Here is a 13,684-nt window from a genome sequence, read left to right on the forward strand (position 1 = left end):
CGTACACCAACAAAAAAAAATGTAATGACTTACTTTTCCGCTGTCAAAACACTGTTTCTTGAAGGATTCTTCTTTGCATAGGAAAAATTCTTTGGACTTTCCCCGATACTGTCAATGCTTTGTTTGAAGATGTCTGTCCAATTTATTAAAGTTAAAACTTTCATTAGTGAGTACTTCCCCACATAAAACACACTGAGGCCTTTCTTCTCCATTCCGAATAGTTTTCGTAAAGCCAAGATTAATAAAATCGTCCTTATATTTTCGCTTGGACATCCTATCGACGCTGACAGATCACAGACTCGGATAAAACATTTTATGAATGTGGACAGCAGAGGGCAGTATAGCATAGTGAAATATCAGGTTAGGGCGAAGAGAGAGAGAAAACCTCACACAGCATCTGAGCTGAACAGACCAGCGTAGCAAAAAAACGCTCATTCACATAAGATTGATATGCATTTTAATCTGCCAATTAGCGACCCAATAAAACGGGTCCTGACCCTAAGTTTGGGAAACATTGCTCCAGCGTACAGTGAGTTAGCTGGTTAATAGCTGCTAAGATTTACCTAAACGTTGGACACTGATCTAATGAATAAAAGTTAATTATAGTCTGGTAAATTTTTAAAGGGTTCTTGTTTCCAGTAGAAAAAGAAATGATGATTAATTATAAATAAACCCAGATAAGTTTATGTCAGGTTGAGGGAGCAGCTTTGATGCTTCAGCAGCAATAGCTAAGTGTTTAATTTAAGAGTTGATCCTGTATGGCAGCAGATGGTGTTTCATGTCCTGTCCAAAGGTCCTCCTGAAAGGAACCAGACCGACACCTATCAGAACCGGGCCGGGTTCACCTGCTTTCATTTTCTTTCTAAATTCTTGCAGTGAACAGAGAGCTAGTTTGTAAATGATACCAAACTCCAGAATGGATTCTGCATATTAGCTGTTAGGATTACATTTTTTCCGTTATTTGACTTCTTTCATATTCTCATTTGTCTTTGATCTGATAGTTTCTCACAGGAAGCAAGATAAACACACCTGCACCTGTCTCTGTCACCTGCAGGATCAGCTCCCCTCTCCTTCCATCCAGGCTATCTTTTTTATTTTGGCTTCAATCAGCCTCTGCTGACACAGCGCACTAAATATGCTCCGCCTCCTTAGACAATCGACTTCAGCCCGGTGTGCTTGGATTGTTAAAACAAAACCAATCCAAACATGCAAAGCACAACAAAAACGTTTCATCCCTGATAAAATGCCCCAGTTGCACATCCAAGCTGCTCGGACGCTCTCTCTGTTTGGCAGCGCATACCTGTGTGAACAACTTTTCTCTAATCAAAACATCACACAGGAGCCGTCTTACTGATAATCACCTTCACTCACGCCTAACAGGTTGGAAATGAGGCGGAGTTGACTGGATTCATTCTTCCAGCTGAATGCGCTCCTGACGCAGGGGATACAAATTCTGGCGGGGATAAGTCGTTTGGCACAACGACACCTGCTATCCTAGCGCAGCAGGTCTTGGTGATATCATAGTAAAATGGGCAAAAGTCTGGATTATTTCTGGCCTGCGATGGACTGGCGACCTGTCCAGTTTATACAACGCCTCTCACCCATTGACAGCTGGAGATAGACACCAGCACACCTCACGAACCCAGCAGGGATAAGCGTGTTAGAAGATGAAGAATGAATGATGGATGGATGGATGGATGGATGGATGATGGATGGATGGATGGATGGATGGATGGATGATGGATGGATGGACGGGGCTGTTTATTTTTCTTTGCCATCAAGATCTCTGCCAACTTGCACCAGAAAATTTTATTATTGGGCTTTCTTCATCTGACAACAGATGCATACGGGCGCAGCCATGATGAACTGGTTGAACTCGCAGAGCTGACAATACAGCGATCTGATTGGCTGAGCAGCAAACATCCAAATCACGTGACCTCTTGGACCGGAGCGCTACAGTTTATATTTTTTATCGGCTATAACTAATTAATGTGCAATTTTATTTTATTGTATTTTATTTATTCATATTTATTTTTTAGTTGAATGGAAAATAGCAGATAAAAGGCATGAGAGAATACAACTGATTAGATTTTTCCCCTTATTTTACTATTTGAAAGCTGTGATCGGTAGGATCATGGAGCAGCACTATAATTCATTTTCAGTTTATTATGCATGAACTTTTATTCATGTGTTTATCTTGATATTAAGAAACATGTTTTTTAAATGTTTTCCCTTGAGGTTACTTTACTGACAGAGCCATAAAAAATACTGCTTTATTCTTTTAATGTACAGAACATGTGATTTTTCTTTGAAGGAAGTTTGTTTTTATCTGTTTGCCTGTTGAAAAATTGTTTCTCTTGAAATTACTGACAGATCCATAAGAAAATGTTGATTTATTAATTTAATGATTTAATAATATACACTGTTAGGTCTCGGTTCAATAGGCTATATGCAATAATTTTAATATATTTTAATAAACATTGAACCAGTCCGGCCCTCGGCTTGTAGCAAATTCTTTTTTTTGGCCCTGGGTGTATTAGACTTTGACATCCCTGCCGTGGCGTAAACGCTGCTGTGTCTGTTTCAGCGAGCTCTCCACGCCTCCATGCCCTTCACCGTGTTCTGTCTGAGCGGCCTGTCTGCAGGCTGTCTGGGCCTCCTGCTGCCCGAGACCCTCAACAGGCCCGCCGCCGAGACGCTGGAGGAGCTGAGCAGTCCGAGCCACGGCCGGGTTCTGGAGAGCAAGGTGCCGACCGGGTCAGAACCCGTTCAGACACGGACCGGAACGCTCCTCTGATTCCTGCCTGTCCTGTTTCTGTCTGCAGGCTCTGCTCTACCAACATGAGAAACGGGGGTCGACCCACAAGTGAAGCCGTCGGCCTCGTCTTCCAGCCTCCAGGGAACGGCGGCTTCAGAGCGCCGAGGCGTCCCTCATGTCCGGCCAGCGTCTCCGGGTCTCCTGCACGGTTCTGCACGGTTCCGCCTCAGGGCTTTAGCTCCGGGTTCTGTCGTGATGTCGGCGCCGTTGGCTGCAGAGAAGCACAAACTTAGACTCAAAGATGAACCGTTGCTGTCGGAGCGGTCTGGGAAAACCCAGAACAAACCAGGTCACAGATTACAGAACCCAGAATCCAGTGACCCAGAACATGGAAACATGAGCCGCTGGGAGCAGAGCTCTAAGCTTTCACCGGGTCAGAACCACCTGAACCTGCTCCTGGTTCTGACCCGGTAGAGATGGAAAAGCAGAACCTCTGCTTCAGGTTAAGGGTTGATGATGTAATGGAGGCTCATGGTTCGGATCAGCACCAGCAGGTGTTTTACATCCTGAATGGTTCCTTTCTGGTCCGGGTTCCAGGTCAGAGCGGATGTTCTCATACAGAACCGGTGGTGGTGATCATTATGAGGATCCTAAAGGAGGTTCAGTGAGCCGGACCTCTGGAACATCTGAGTTTGGGTTCTATTGCTTCTCAGTGATTCTGATAATTAAAACGGTTTCGTGGTCCACGTGTTACAGCGAGAACCGGACCTCGCCTCAGTTAATCTGCACTTTAAGTGAAATCCTGCCAGTTTATGGGACCAAACCTGAATATTTAAATGGAGCTTTTTATTCGTATAACAGTTTATATTAAATTCTGATATATTTTTCCACTTCGGCCCAACAGGGCTGAGAAGAAACGGCTAAATCAGCCAAAGTTGTGTTCAAGTGAGTCAGGAAATCTCAGCGCCTGAAGGTTTCATTAGAAAGAAAAGTGGAATAAAATCTGATTCAGATTAATAATGTTGGTGATTTAAATGCTAATTAAAGGTTCTGGTCGGGTGAAGGGATGAAAGGTTCTGGATTAAAAACACTAAAACATTCCTGGAAGTTAATATTTGAGGATTAAATGACGTTTTTTTTCCCTCTGGTTTTCTGTTAAGCTGTTTTGTATGTAGATGATATTAATGTTCATTAAACCTGTTGCTGCATCTGCAGGATTTATTGGTTCTGAATAAATAAAACGTTCCTCTTCCTCACCGATGCTTCTTTGGTCTCAAGGGTTTAACGAGCAGAAAAGTCTTTGATAATTGATCATGTTTCCAGGCAACAGGAAGGTTCTGCGGGTTCCCTGGCCGTGTTCTGTGCTGAGGAGGCTGCGGTTTACCAGAGAACGCTGTGACCGGCCCAGAACCCATCTGGACCTCTGAAACCACGGTTCTTCTCAGACGCTTTAATGAAACTGGCCCAAAGCGCTGGTATCCAGCCTCCATGATGAGGGAACCTCTGGTTTCATGGATCGAGCTGAACTCATCAGAACATTTAAAGAAGTGAAGAGAAAATGTGCTGAAGATTGATCCTGCAGCAGAACGGGCCAAACGGTACCAGTAAGGAGAGGAGTGGTGGTTCTGGACCGACTGGGTGGGTGATTTTTATTCCCATCTACTGCATGGCGGCCCGTTAGGATCCATCAGGCGTGGAGAAGACCTTCAGCCCAATGATGGAACTACCTGGACCCAGAACCAGAATCACGCTGCACGGTCCTGCTTTGGACCTGTTGGTCTTTGTGCTGAGTCAGCTCCAGGTGCAGGGGGGTCACCTGGCTGTGTTAGAGCAGCAACAGCTGCTCTGGCATCATGTGACCTCATCTCTGCAGCAGCGTTAGAGGTTAGCACACCCAGGCCTCTGATGTTCCTGTGGGTCCTGCCTCGGTGCTGGTTCTGCTGTCAGAAACCCGACACCAGCTCACCTTTGCTCTCCTGTGTCTCTGGCCAACCTGCAGAGCTTGTTGTTCATAACTGAGCAGCAGGAAAAGCTGCTGACCAGCTTTCTGACTCCAGAAACACGTTCAGAGTCGTTCCAGCCTCGGTGCTCTGTGCAAACGTAGAAAGTTCTCATTTTAATCCTGCTCCACACCGTCCTCCTCCCTCAGGGAGTGTCTGTGTGTAAATGTTCTGCCTGCACCTCCTCCAGGCTCCATATGCTCACCCAGAAGCTCTGTGGACGTTCACATGACTCCAGCAGCGCATCCACCTCCAGAAACCAGTCCTCCATGGGGTAATCTACGATGTCGTTTTCCGATATTAATAGTATATTATATATAACCATTATTTACCGGTGTGTGTACATTTACGTTCCTAACATGATTGATTTTTGTAAAAGCTTGTACCGTATTTTTGAATGTGGGTTATAGTCTAGAATTACTGTCTGCTTTGTTTATTTTTAATCTCCGCTTCATTTAAAAACTCCACCACCCTGGCTGTGATGCATCATTGTCACTTTAACACGACCACATGACCCTTTAAACATAAAGGGCAAGCAGCTGGAAATGAACATCGGTTGTTAATATCGGCCCAGTTTTACTTATCGGACCGATACCCATATGTTAAAAAATGACTAACATTGACCGATACTGACGTTAATGCAGATGTATGGTGCATCTCTAATTTCTAGTGATAACGGCACTCTTTGTGTGAACGCTAACAGCAGTCAGTGTTTGACCTGCAGAAGGAGCCCAGACCTGGTACTGAGAGCAGAGAAATGGACAGACTCCTCACACGCCTGACATTTATGCTTAAAAGATCCATTTTCATTGGTTGGTGAGATAATCTAATCTTCTGAGACTCTGAATCTTGAGTTTTCTTTTCCTTGAGCCATAATCATCATAATTAAAAGACACAAAGTCTTAGAATATTTCACTCTAAAGGTAAATCTCTATAATTTTACTAATTATTATTTTAATTTCTCTTTAGATGAACCAGTAACCTTCCAGGCAGAGATTTGATTAACAAAAAAAGAGAAGGAGAAAGACGAGGATAAGCTGAGGACGACAGGATGTCTCCTCCTAACTCATGGTGTCCAGGGAGGAAGATGAACATAGAGGGGAAGACTACTGCCTGTTTTCTTTTTATTACACCTCCAGTTATTTTTATACGGTTCCCTTGAAATGTTTTGTTCTCGAAGCGTCACCAGGTGTGATTGTCAGCAGGTGTGACTGTAACCTGTAACTCTGCAGCAGTGATGAAGACTGCGATGAAGACTGGTGCCACAGTGAGGACATTTCTACAGAGGCTCAGAAGCCTTCAGCTGGACCCTGACTGGTGTTACGTGCGCTGGTCTAATCCCAAAGGTTACCTTAATGCTGTAGCATCAACATCTCCCCATTTATCACACAGAACTTTTGGTAAGCCTTCGCTGCACTTCTCTTCTATTACTCATCCTGATGTTCTCTGTTCTCTGTAATTCAAGTCACTCTGCCTTCTGTGCATACAGACGCACTGGCCTCGACCTCGGCAATTTTTTGGGGAAACATCCCTGTTCTCATACACCTGCTTATGCATATTAATTATAATTCAGCGTGAATGTTTTCTGCCAAGGTCTGAGCGCCAAAGTCTTAAAATATTGTATCAATAATTTCTTCTAATTGTCTTTTCTTTCTGTGTGAGTTTTTCAGATTGAAATCTTGTCCTCCAAGTAACACTTGCAAAAAACATATATTCCTTATATTTTGAACCTATTACCTGAAGTATTACAAAAACACATTATTTGCATGATGGATAACTTTTCAATAAGGAAGAATGGCTAACACCAAATACTATTTTATTGCCAAAGTCACTTGTCCTATAGGCTTTACACATACAGAGACAGTTTAATGTTAATAAATATAAAGTATCATAAAGGCCCTAACTAAACTGTTTGATATTTACAGATCTAAAGTTTCTTCAAATGTCTTCTGCTGCATCTTGATCATTATCAGACTTCCTGCTACTGAAGCTCACCACACTGACGCTCTGAAGGCAGTGAAGAAAACCACCTCAGTGCAGAAATAAACCTGTGGTTGATTACTGAGTGATAGTTTTAGTACGGATATCATTTGACTGCAGGAACTCTCAGAGTCGTTAGTTATTAACATTTCTACTAGCGTTCATTAAACCTGCCTTTATGTTACTATTGCAAGGCTGCTGACTTTAGAAGCTGGACTGTTGAGCAGAGACGTCCTGAATAACACAACCGTAAGTAAACTAGTCATTAAATAATATAAAAATATGATGTTTCAAAGTTTAGTTCTGGGATTATGATGTTTCAAAGTTTAGTTTTGTCTTAACAAATTACAGAAAACCTTTAATTCTGTTCTAATAAAAACTGTCTGATAGTTTAAACGATAAACAACATTATAAAACGTATTTTTCTCTTTCCTTAAAAACATTTATTGAAATTTGACAGAAAATTCTAGTTTTCCAACAGCTTTGTGGAACAAAACTCAAACAGCAACAATTTTATGGATTTGACCTAAAGATGTCTTCTTTCATTTCAGCAGTTCTACTGTTGTAATAATTTAATATAATTTCAACATTACTGATATATAAAAAATAAACAAAATGCTTCAGTAACATGTTTATATTTTGTATTACAGGATTTTCTCTCTAGTAAATCAAGTCAACAATAGATGTCAGCTGAATATCTATTTTGGGTGGACATGCGTGTCTGTTTTCCCTTCACTCTACTGGCCATCGGTTTGTGCTACATGGTGGGTAATTTATAAATTAACCTGATGTGTTCTTTCTATTGATGTTAGAATTATTTATGATTCTACATAATAACTACATAAAAACTTGGCAGAATGTTTGTTTCATAAATATGAAGAAAAGCAAACGTTACATTTTCTTCATGACTGCTAAGGAGTAAATATATCTAAACTATTAGTTTTAATTTAAATTCTTACATTAAAAATTGCATTATTCTTAGCCTCAAAAGCCTGTTTCAGTCAAAAACACATAGTAAAAACTGTCTTATTAATATTAATGAAATATTAAACACAGTGACGGTTCAAATTTATTCATGTCATAAAAATGAAATTTGTGATTCTGGTCTGACTTCATGTTTGAACTTTGTGTTGTTCTTCTCTTTACATTTAGATGCCTTTTGCATATAATAATAAAAATAATTAGCTGTAATTACTTATTTTATTATTTACGTATTTATTATACATTATAGTTTATTATTTCATTTCCTAAATAATTATTAAAAATTACCGTTTGGACTCATAAAGTACTTTTTATTTTTAGTTCCATCATCTAACTGACCAACAAATTTGACTGAATTTATTTCTGAAAACAATTTTAATTCATATTAAAAATATTGGGGGGGGGGGGGGGGGGGGGGGATTTAAGTTGTTTGCAAAAACAGTTCCAGTGAAACAGAGTCTTGTCAGCTAACATATAATTACACATAATGAATTTATTAATGGGATTCTGTTGACTGTTTCCTGCAGGTACGTTTTAACCCCCTCATCGTCTACTACCTCAACCTTCTCACTGCCAACCTGATCCAGATCATCACTAAGATGGTTTGGGTTCAAACAAGAGACAGAGATGGATACAGAGGTAGTTTAGACAGGATATGTGGCATTATCTATTACAGTGTTTTAATGGTCAGTCTCTACATCAGGATGGTCATTGCTCTGGAAAGGTATGAAGCCACATCTCAGCATACATGCAGATTAAAATCATAACCAGAGGTTCCCTGCCAGTCAGGGTCAGACAGTTCTGGGCAGAGAAATGAACCGGGTCGCTCTGTTTTCTGTTGCAGGTGTTTTTTCATCTGCAGGCCACAGCAGCACTGCATCAGTCAAGATAAAGCTTCTGGGATTATCTGTGTTTTGGTCTGGCTGCTCTGCTTGCTCATTGGTCCTGTCTTGAGGTTTTCTGAGTTGTATTCAGTCCTCCTTGTTTTTGCTCTCATCCCTTCCCTCGTCTTCATCATATGTCCAGTTGTGACCTGCATCTGTCTGCCTGGAGCCTCCTCAGTGTCTGCTGAGGAAAAACGTAGAAGTGTGGCAGCTCTGGTTCTGTTGATGGTTAGTTATGGTGTAACAATTGGAGGATTAGTTGATTGGTTTTTTATTCCTCCTCATATTATATTCTATTTGAGGCACATCTTGTTTTTACACGGTCGTTTCCTGGATCTGTTTCTGTTTGTCTTCATGCGTAAAGGACCGATTGACAAGCTGCTGACGTGTCTCTGCTGCTGCTGCAGGATGGAAAGCTCTGCAGTAGATGATGGCAGCAGATTATCTGATGGATTATAAACTCAGACACATGAGTTCATAGGCAGATAAAAGGAGAGACAGAGCAATGTATATAATATTACATGATATAATATATCATGTAATATTATTATAGATGAAAAACGTATAATCAGAAGCATCTAATCAGTCTAATCCGCCTCTAACAAAATCTATAAACCCGTTTTACTTTATTTTCAGATCAGACACTGAGGGGTTAATCCTGTATCATAACAGGTCACTTCCTGGAGAAAAATGGAGAAAGTAATCATTTATCCATTTACAATCAGATATGACTTTTTTCCATCCTGAGTGGAAGTGGATGTCAGTCAGGACATCTGAATGTTCCTGACTAAAATCTGCTGCTGTGTGTTGAGCTTCTCGTTTGACCGGACACAACACACTGTACGAGCAAACCTCTAAAGCTACAATTTTCTATCCTTATGTGTGTTTCTCTCAGGATGTGAGAAAAATCAGCTGAAATTGTTAAAACCTTGCTGTGCAGAAGTCAAGTTGCTGCGAGCCGCTCAGGAAAGGCAGACGACCCTCATGTGGCCTGAAAACTTTATCTAGTTTATAAAGTGTATCTAAAATGATACGCTGGATTTAAGTTTGAAGAACCTGCAACATGAGTTCTAAAAGAAAAATTAAAGTAAAATAAAGAAAAACCCTTAAAGTAGATGTTTTATCTGTCATCTTTATGGTCATCTAACTTGTAGGGGTGAAAATCCAAAGCTGTCATTTCTCTGCCAAAGGGATCTCATGAGTTCTGAGCGGTTCAGAGAACGAGTCAAGAACCACATTAAGATCTAATAATCAGTCTGTGCATTAACCTGTATTTAGAGAAGAGTTGTGTTTGCTGTTTAATGACGTAAGATCTGAGGTTTATATGTAGGAGTTAATCTCATCATCAGCCATGATAAAACTAAGTACACCCTGCAGGTAAACAGCTTGTAGAACCACATTGATCAGAAATTCTTCCTACTGATTAACAGATTAATTGGTGTCTAACGCCGCTGTGGGGAAAGTTTTCACCTTTTCTTTGTGGTAATAATGTTTCAGTTCATCCAGGGATGCAGATGTTTGTTCCTGCACGGCGCTCTTTAGGTAAAGCAAAGCATTTCAGTCAGGTTGGGGTCTAGACTTTAACTAGACCATTCCAACCCCTGGATTCTTTTCTTTTCAGCTATTTTGTTTAACATTTTTAGCTAAGTTGTGGCCAAGCTGCAGCTGTCAGACAGAAAGTCTCACATCTGACTCTTGATCACTTCAGTTCATTTTCAGCTGCATGACTTCAAGCTAACCACGTCCTGTGGCTGCAAAGAAGCCCAAACCATCAGCTCCACCTCCATGTTTAAGATGTAATCAGATATCTGTGTTAATATATTCTCTTTGGTTTTATTCTAGTTCATTTAGATTAAATTGAGCAAACCTGAGTTTTGTTTTTATTAATCTTTATTAATCAATTTTGCTGTTAATTGTCCTGCCGTTACTTAAACTTAGTAAACTGAGTAAACTTCCTTGGATAAAGTTTAGCAGCTGTTTCTACTTAATATTTTTACTTATGGACTTCAGGTGGTTTATAATGGCTTTATAGATCTTCCCAGACTGATGGACAGCAACCATAGTTCCTCTGATTTGATTTCTAATGTCTTTTAGCTTTAACATTGTTTTAGTACATATCTGTTTGTTCCAGATCAGCAAACAGATCCTGCTTTTACAGAAACGCTCACATTCATGATGATCATTTACTAGATTAGTTTCAGTTATCAGGAACTTGTAGACATTAATTCATTGGCAGCAGTCAGTGACTTATTTAGGTTTTAATTACTGAATGTACAATCCTGGTAATTTTATGTCTACCTACAGTTGAGACCAAATGCTCTTCAAGGGTGTTTCACTATTATGTTCTGTGTGAGTGACCTTTGTATCTTTGTTCATTGTTGCAGAATAAATATTACCCTCACAATGTGTTGTGTTATGAAGAAAGCTTGATTGTGTTCCTGGTGAGACGTTTCTGTTTATTTGGCTGAATGTTTTGGCTCATTATTCTGCTAAAGAGCTGGTGACGACCCATTATTGGTTTACCTGTGGAGTATTTATTTAATATAAAATGTTTTGCTCTAAACTTAGCTCTAAAACAACATTAACAATAATTCCTATATTTTAACTGCAGTTCATAATATATCAAGCGTCTTATATATCAAACAAAGCTTTCTACAAGTGGGACAGCAGCCTGATCACACAGCAACAAGTTTATTTCACTCAGACTTATATTAGTTCTGGGCTGCCAGGTTTATCTTTGTACCTTCAGTTCTTCAGTCAAAGGAATTATTCGAAATTTATTCGAATTATTCGAAATTTATTCGAACATGATACAAATATAAAAATAAAATTCAGGCATAGAATCAGAGGTGATGATCCAACATTCAGTGATAAGAAATATACATCAACTGCCAATTTTTGTAAGGTATTTTTGGTCTGCTTAAGTATCCTTATATTTTACTCAAAACCTCTTACAAAGAACTTTCTCCACATTGTTGTAAAGTTGTCTCATTCTCAAAACTTATAGATATAATATATGATCACAGGCTCAAGTGAACCAGTGAAATCTAGGATTTGTCTGAAGAATTTCAACTATCTGAAATAACAAGAAATTTAACCCAAACTGCACTTTTTTATGTCAATTTCAGAGTAAATCACAGATTATCATGAATCCTTGTTTGTTCAGCTGCTGTTTCAAACTTCTATATTATATTGTTTAATAAAATAAATAAAGTCAACATATCAATAGTCTGAGATAATCTGTTTTGATTTTTAATAAAACGTGCTAATAAAAAACGACAGAAATCACTTCACAAAACTTGCCATAGTTATTATTTGAGTGATTTTTAGGTTTTTATTTTGGTAAATAGTCTAAACTTTATACATATAACACAAAGGAATAAAATGACAATTACAATCGTATGAAAATCTTAAAGCTTAGTATGGATGTTTGTTTTTAGAACAAATTTATTAAATTTTATTTATATAGCCCAAATTCACAACACATTATCATCTCAAGGCTCTTTCCAAAGTCAGACTCCATCAGATCCTCCAGGTTGGTGAGAAAGTTTCCTCTCTAAGGAAACCCAGCAGGTTGCATCAAGTCTCTCCAAGCAGCATTCACTCCTCCTGAAAGAGCGTAGAGCCACAGTGGACAGTCGTCTGCATTGTTGATGGCTTTGCAGCAATCCCTCATACTGAGCATGCATGAAGCGACAGTGGAGAGGAAAACTCCCCTTTAACAGGGAGGAGAACCTCCAGCAGAACCAGAACCAGGCTCAGTGTGAACGCTCATCTGCCTCCACCCACTGGGGCTTAGAGAAGACAGAGCAGAGACACAGAAAGCACAGAAGCTCACATTGACCCAGGAGTACTTTCTATGTTAGATGGTAATAGAGGATGATCTGCCTCCCCTGATGATGTCACAGGCCCAGCGCTACTAGGACGTGAATGGCTGAGAACAATTCAGCTTGATTGGCATTCAATAAAAGCCCTGGATATCTCAACAGGAGAGAGCCCCTCCCGCAGGCCTGAGCAGAGCCTGTCACAGTTGTTGGAGGCTAATGCACAAGTGTTTGAGAAAGGCATTGGAAAACTTGAAAGCAAAAATTGAACTTGACAAAGATGCCAACCCAAGATTCCACAAGGCGCGCCCGGTGCCGTATGCACTACGTCCCAAGATAGACCCCGAACTGCAGAACTTGGAGGCATCCGGCATTCTCTCAAAAGTTTACTGGAGTAACTGGGCTACGCCCATTGTCCCTGTAATGAAGAAAGGCAAAGGTGAAGTGCGTATATGTGGGGACTTCAAAGTGAGCATCAACCCGGTGCTGCGCACAGTCCACTACCCCCTGCCATGAATTGAAGACATATTCTTATCATTGGCTGGTGGGGAGAAGTTTTCAAAGATCGACTTGTCACAGGCCTATCTCCAGATGGAAGTGGAGGAGTCAAGTAAAAGGTTCCTAACCATCAACACACATAAGGGACTTTACCAATAAAATTGTCTTGTGTTTGGTGTTGCTTCAGCCCCAGCCATCTGGCAAAGAGCCATGGATCAGGTGCTCCAGGACATACTCAGAACACAATGCCACCTGGATGATATTAAGGTCCCTCTCAAGTGCCTAACACAATTATGCACATATAGACCGGGAGGCCCTTAGCCTAATATGGGGTATCAAAAAGTTCCACCAGTACCTCTATGGCCGAAAGTTTACCTTAGTGAATGATCATCAGCCCTTTGTGTCAATATTCAATCCAAGGAAAGGAGTCCCAGTGATGTCAGCCGCACGACTACAGCGATGGGCCCTGTTCTTAGGAGCACACTTGTATGACATCGAGTTCAATGGGACTAAATAACACTGCAATACTGATGGTTTGTCACGCCTCCCACTTGCAACATCTGTGGAAGAACCACCACTAAAGGGTGACACCGCAGAAATGTTCCAAACAACACTGGTAGATCAGTCGCCAGTTACAAATGCCATTATACAAAAAAAAAAAAAACGCGGAACGGCCCAACACTTTCCAAGGTGTATGACATTACAGTACAAGTAGTCCGTGGGCCAGAATCTGTAGGACGCTTCCTTAAGAAGTTTCGT

At 40.5% G+C, this 13,684-nt stretch overlaps 1 protein-coding gene across 1 annotated transcript in view; it reads left to right on the forward strand.

Moving 5' to 3' along the window:
* LOC105923855 (solute carrier family 22 member 15-like) overlaps positions 1-4,014 on the forward strand; it is a 44,927-nt gene extending 40,913 nt beyond the window's left edge. Inside the window, 2 exon segments of the mRNA XM_036125907.1 lie at positions 2,588-2,746; positions 2,826-4,014. Coding sequence (XP_035981800.1) covers positions 2,588-2,746; positions 2,826-2,870 — 204 coding nt within the window. The 3' untranslated portion in view covers positions 2,871-4,014.
* Positions 4,015-13,684: the final 9,670 nt, after the last annotated feature.

Source organism: Fundulus heteroclitus, chromosome 22 (assembly GCF_011125445.2).
Source record: "Fundulus heteroclitus isolate FHET01 chromosome 22, MU-UCD_Fhet_4.1, whole genome shotgun sequence".
NCBI classification, from domain to species: domain Eukaryota; kingdom Metazoa; phylum Chordata; class Actinopteri; order Cyprinodontiformes; family Fundulidae; genus Fundulus; species Fundulus heteroclitus.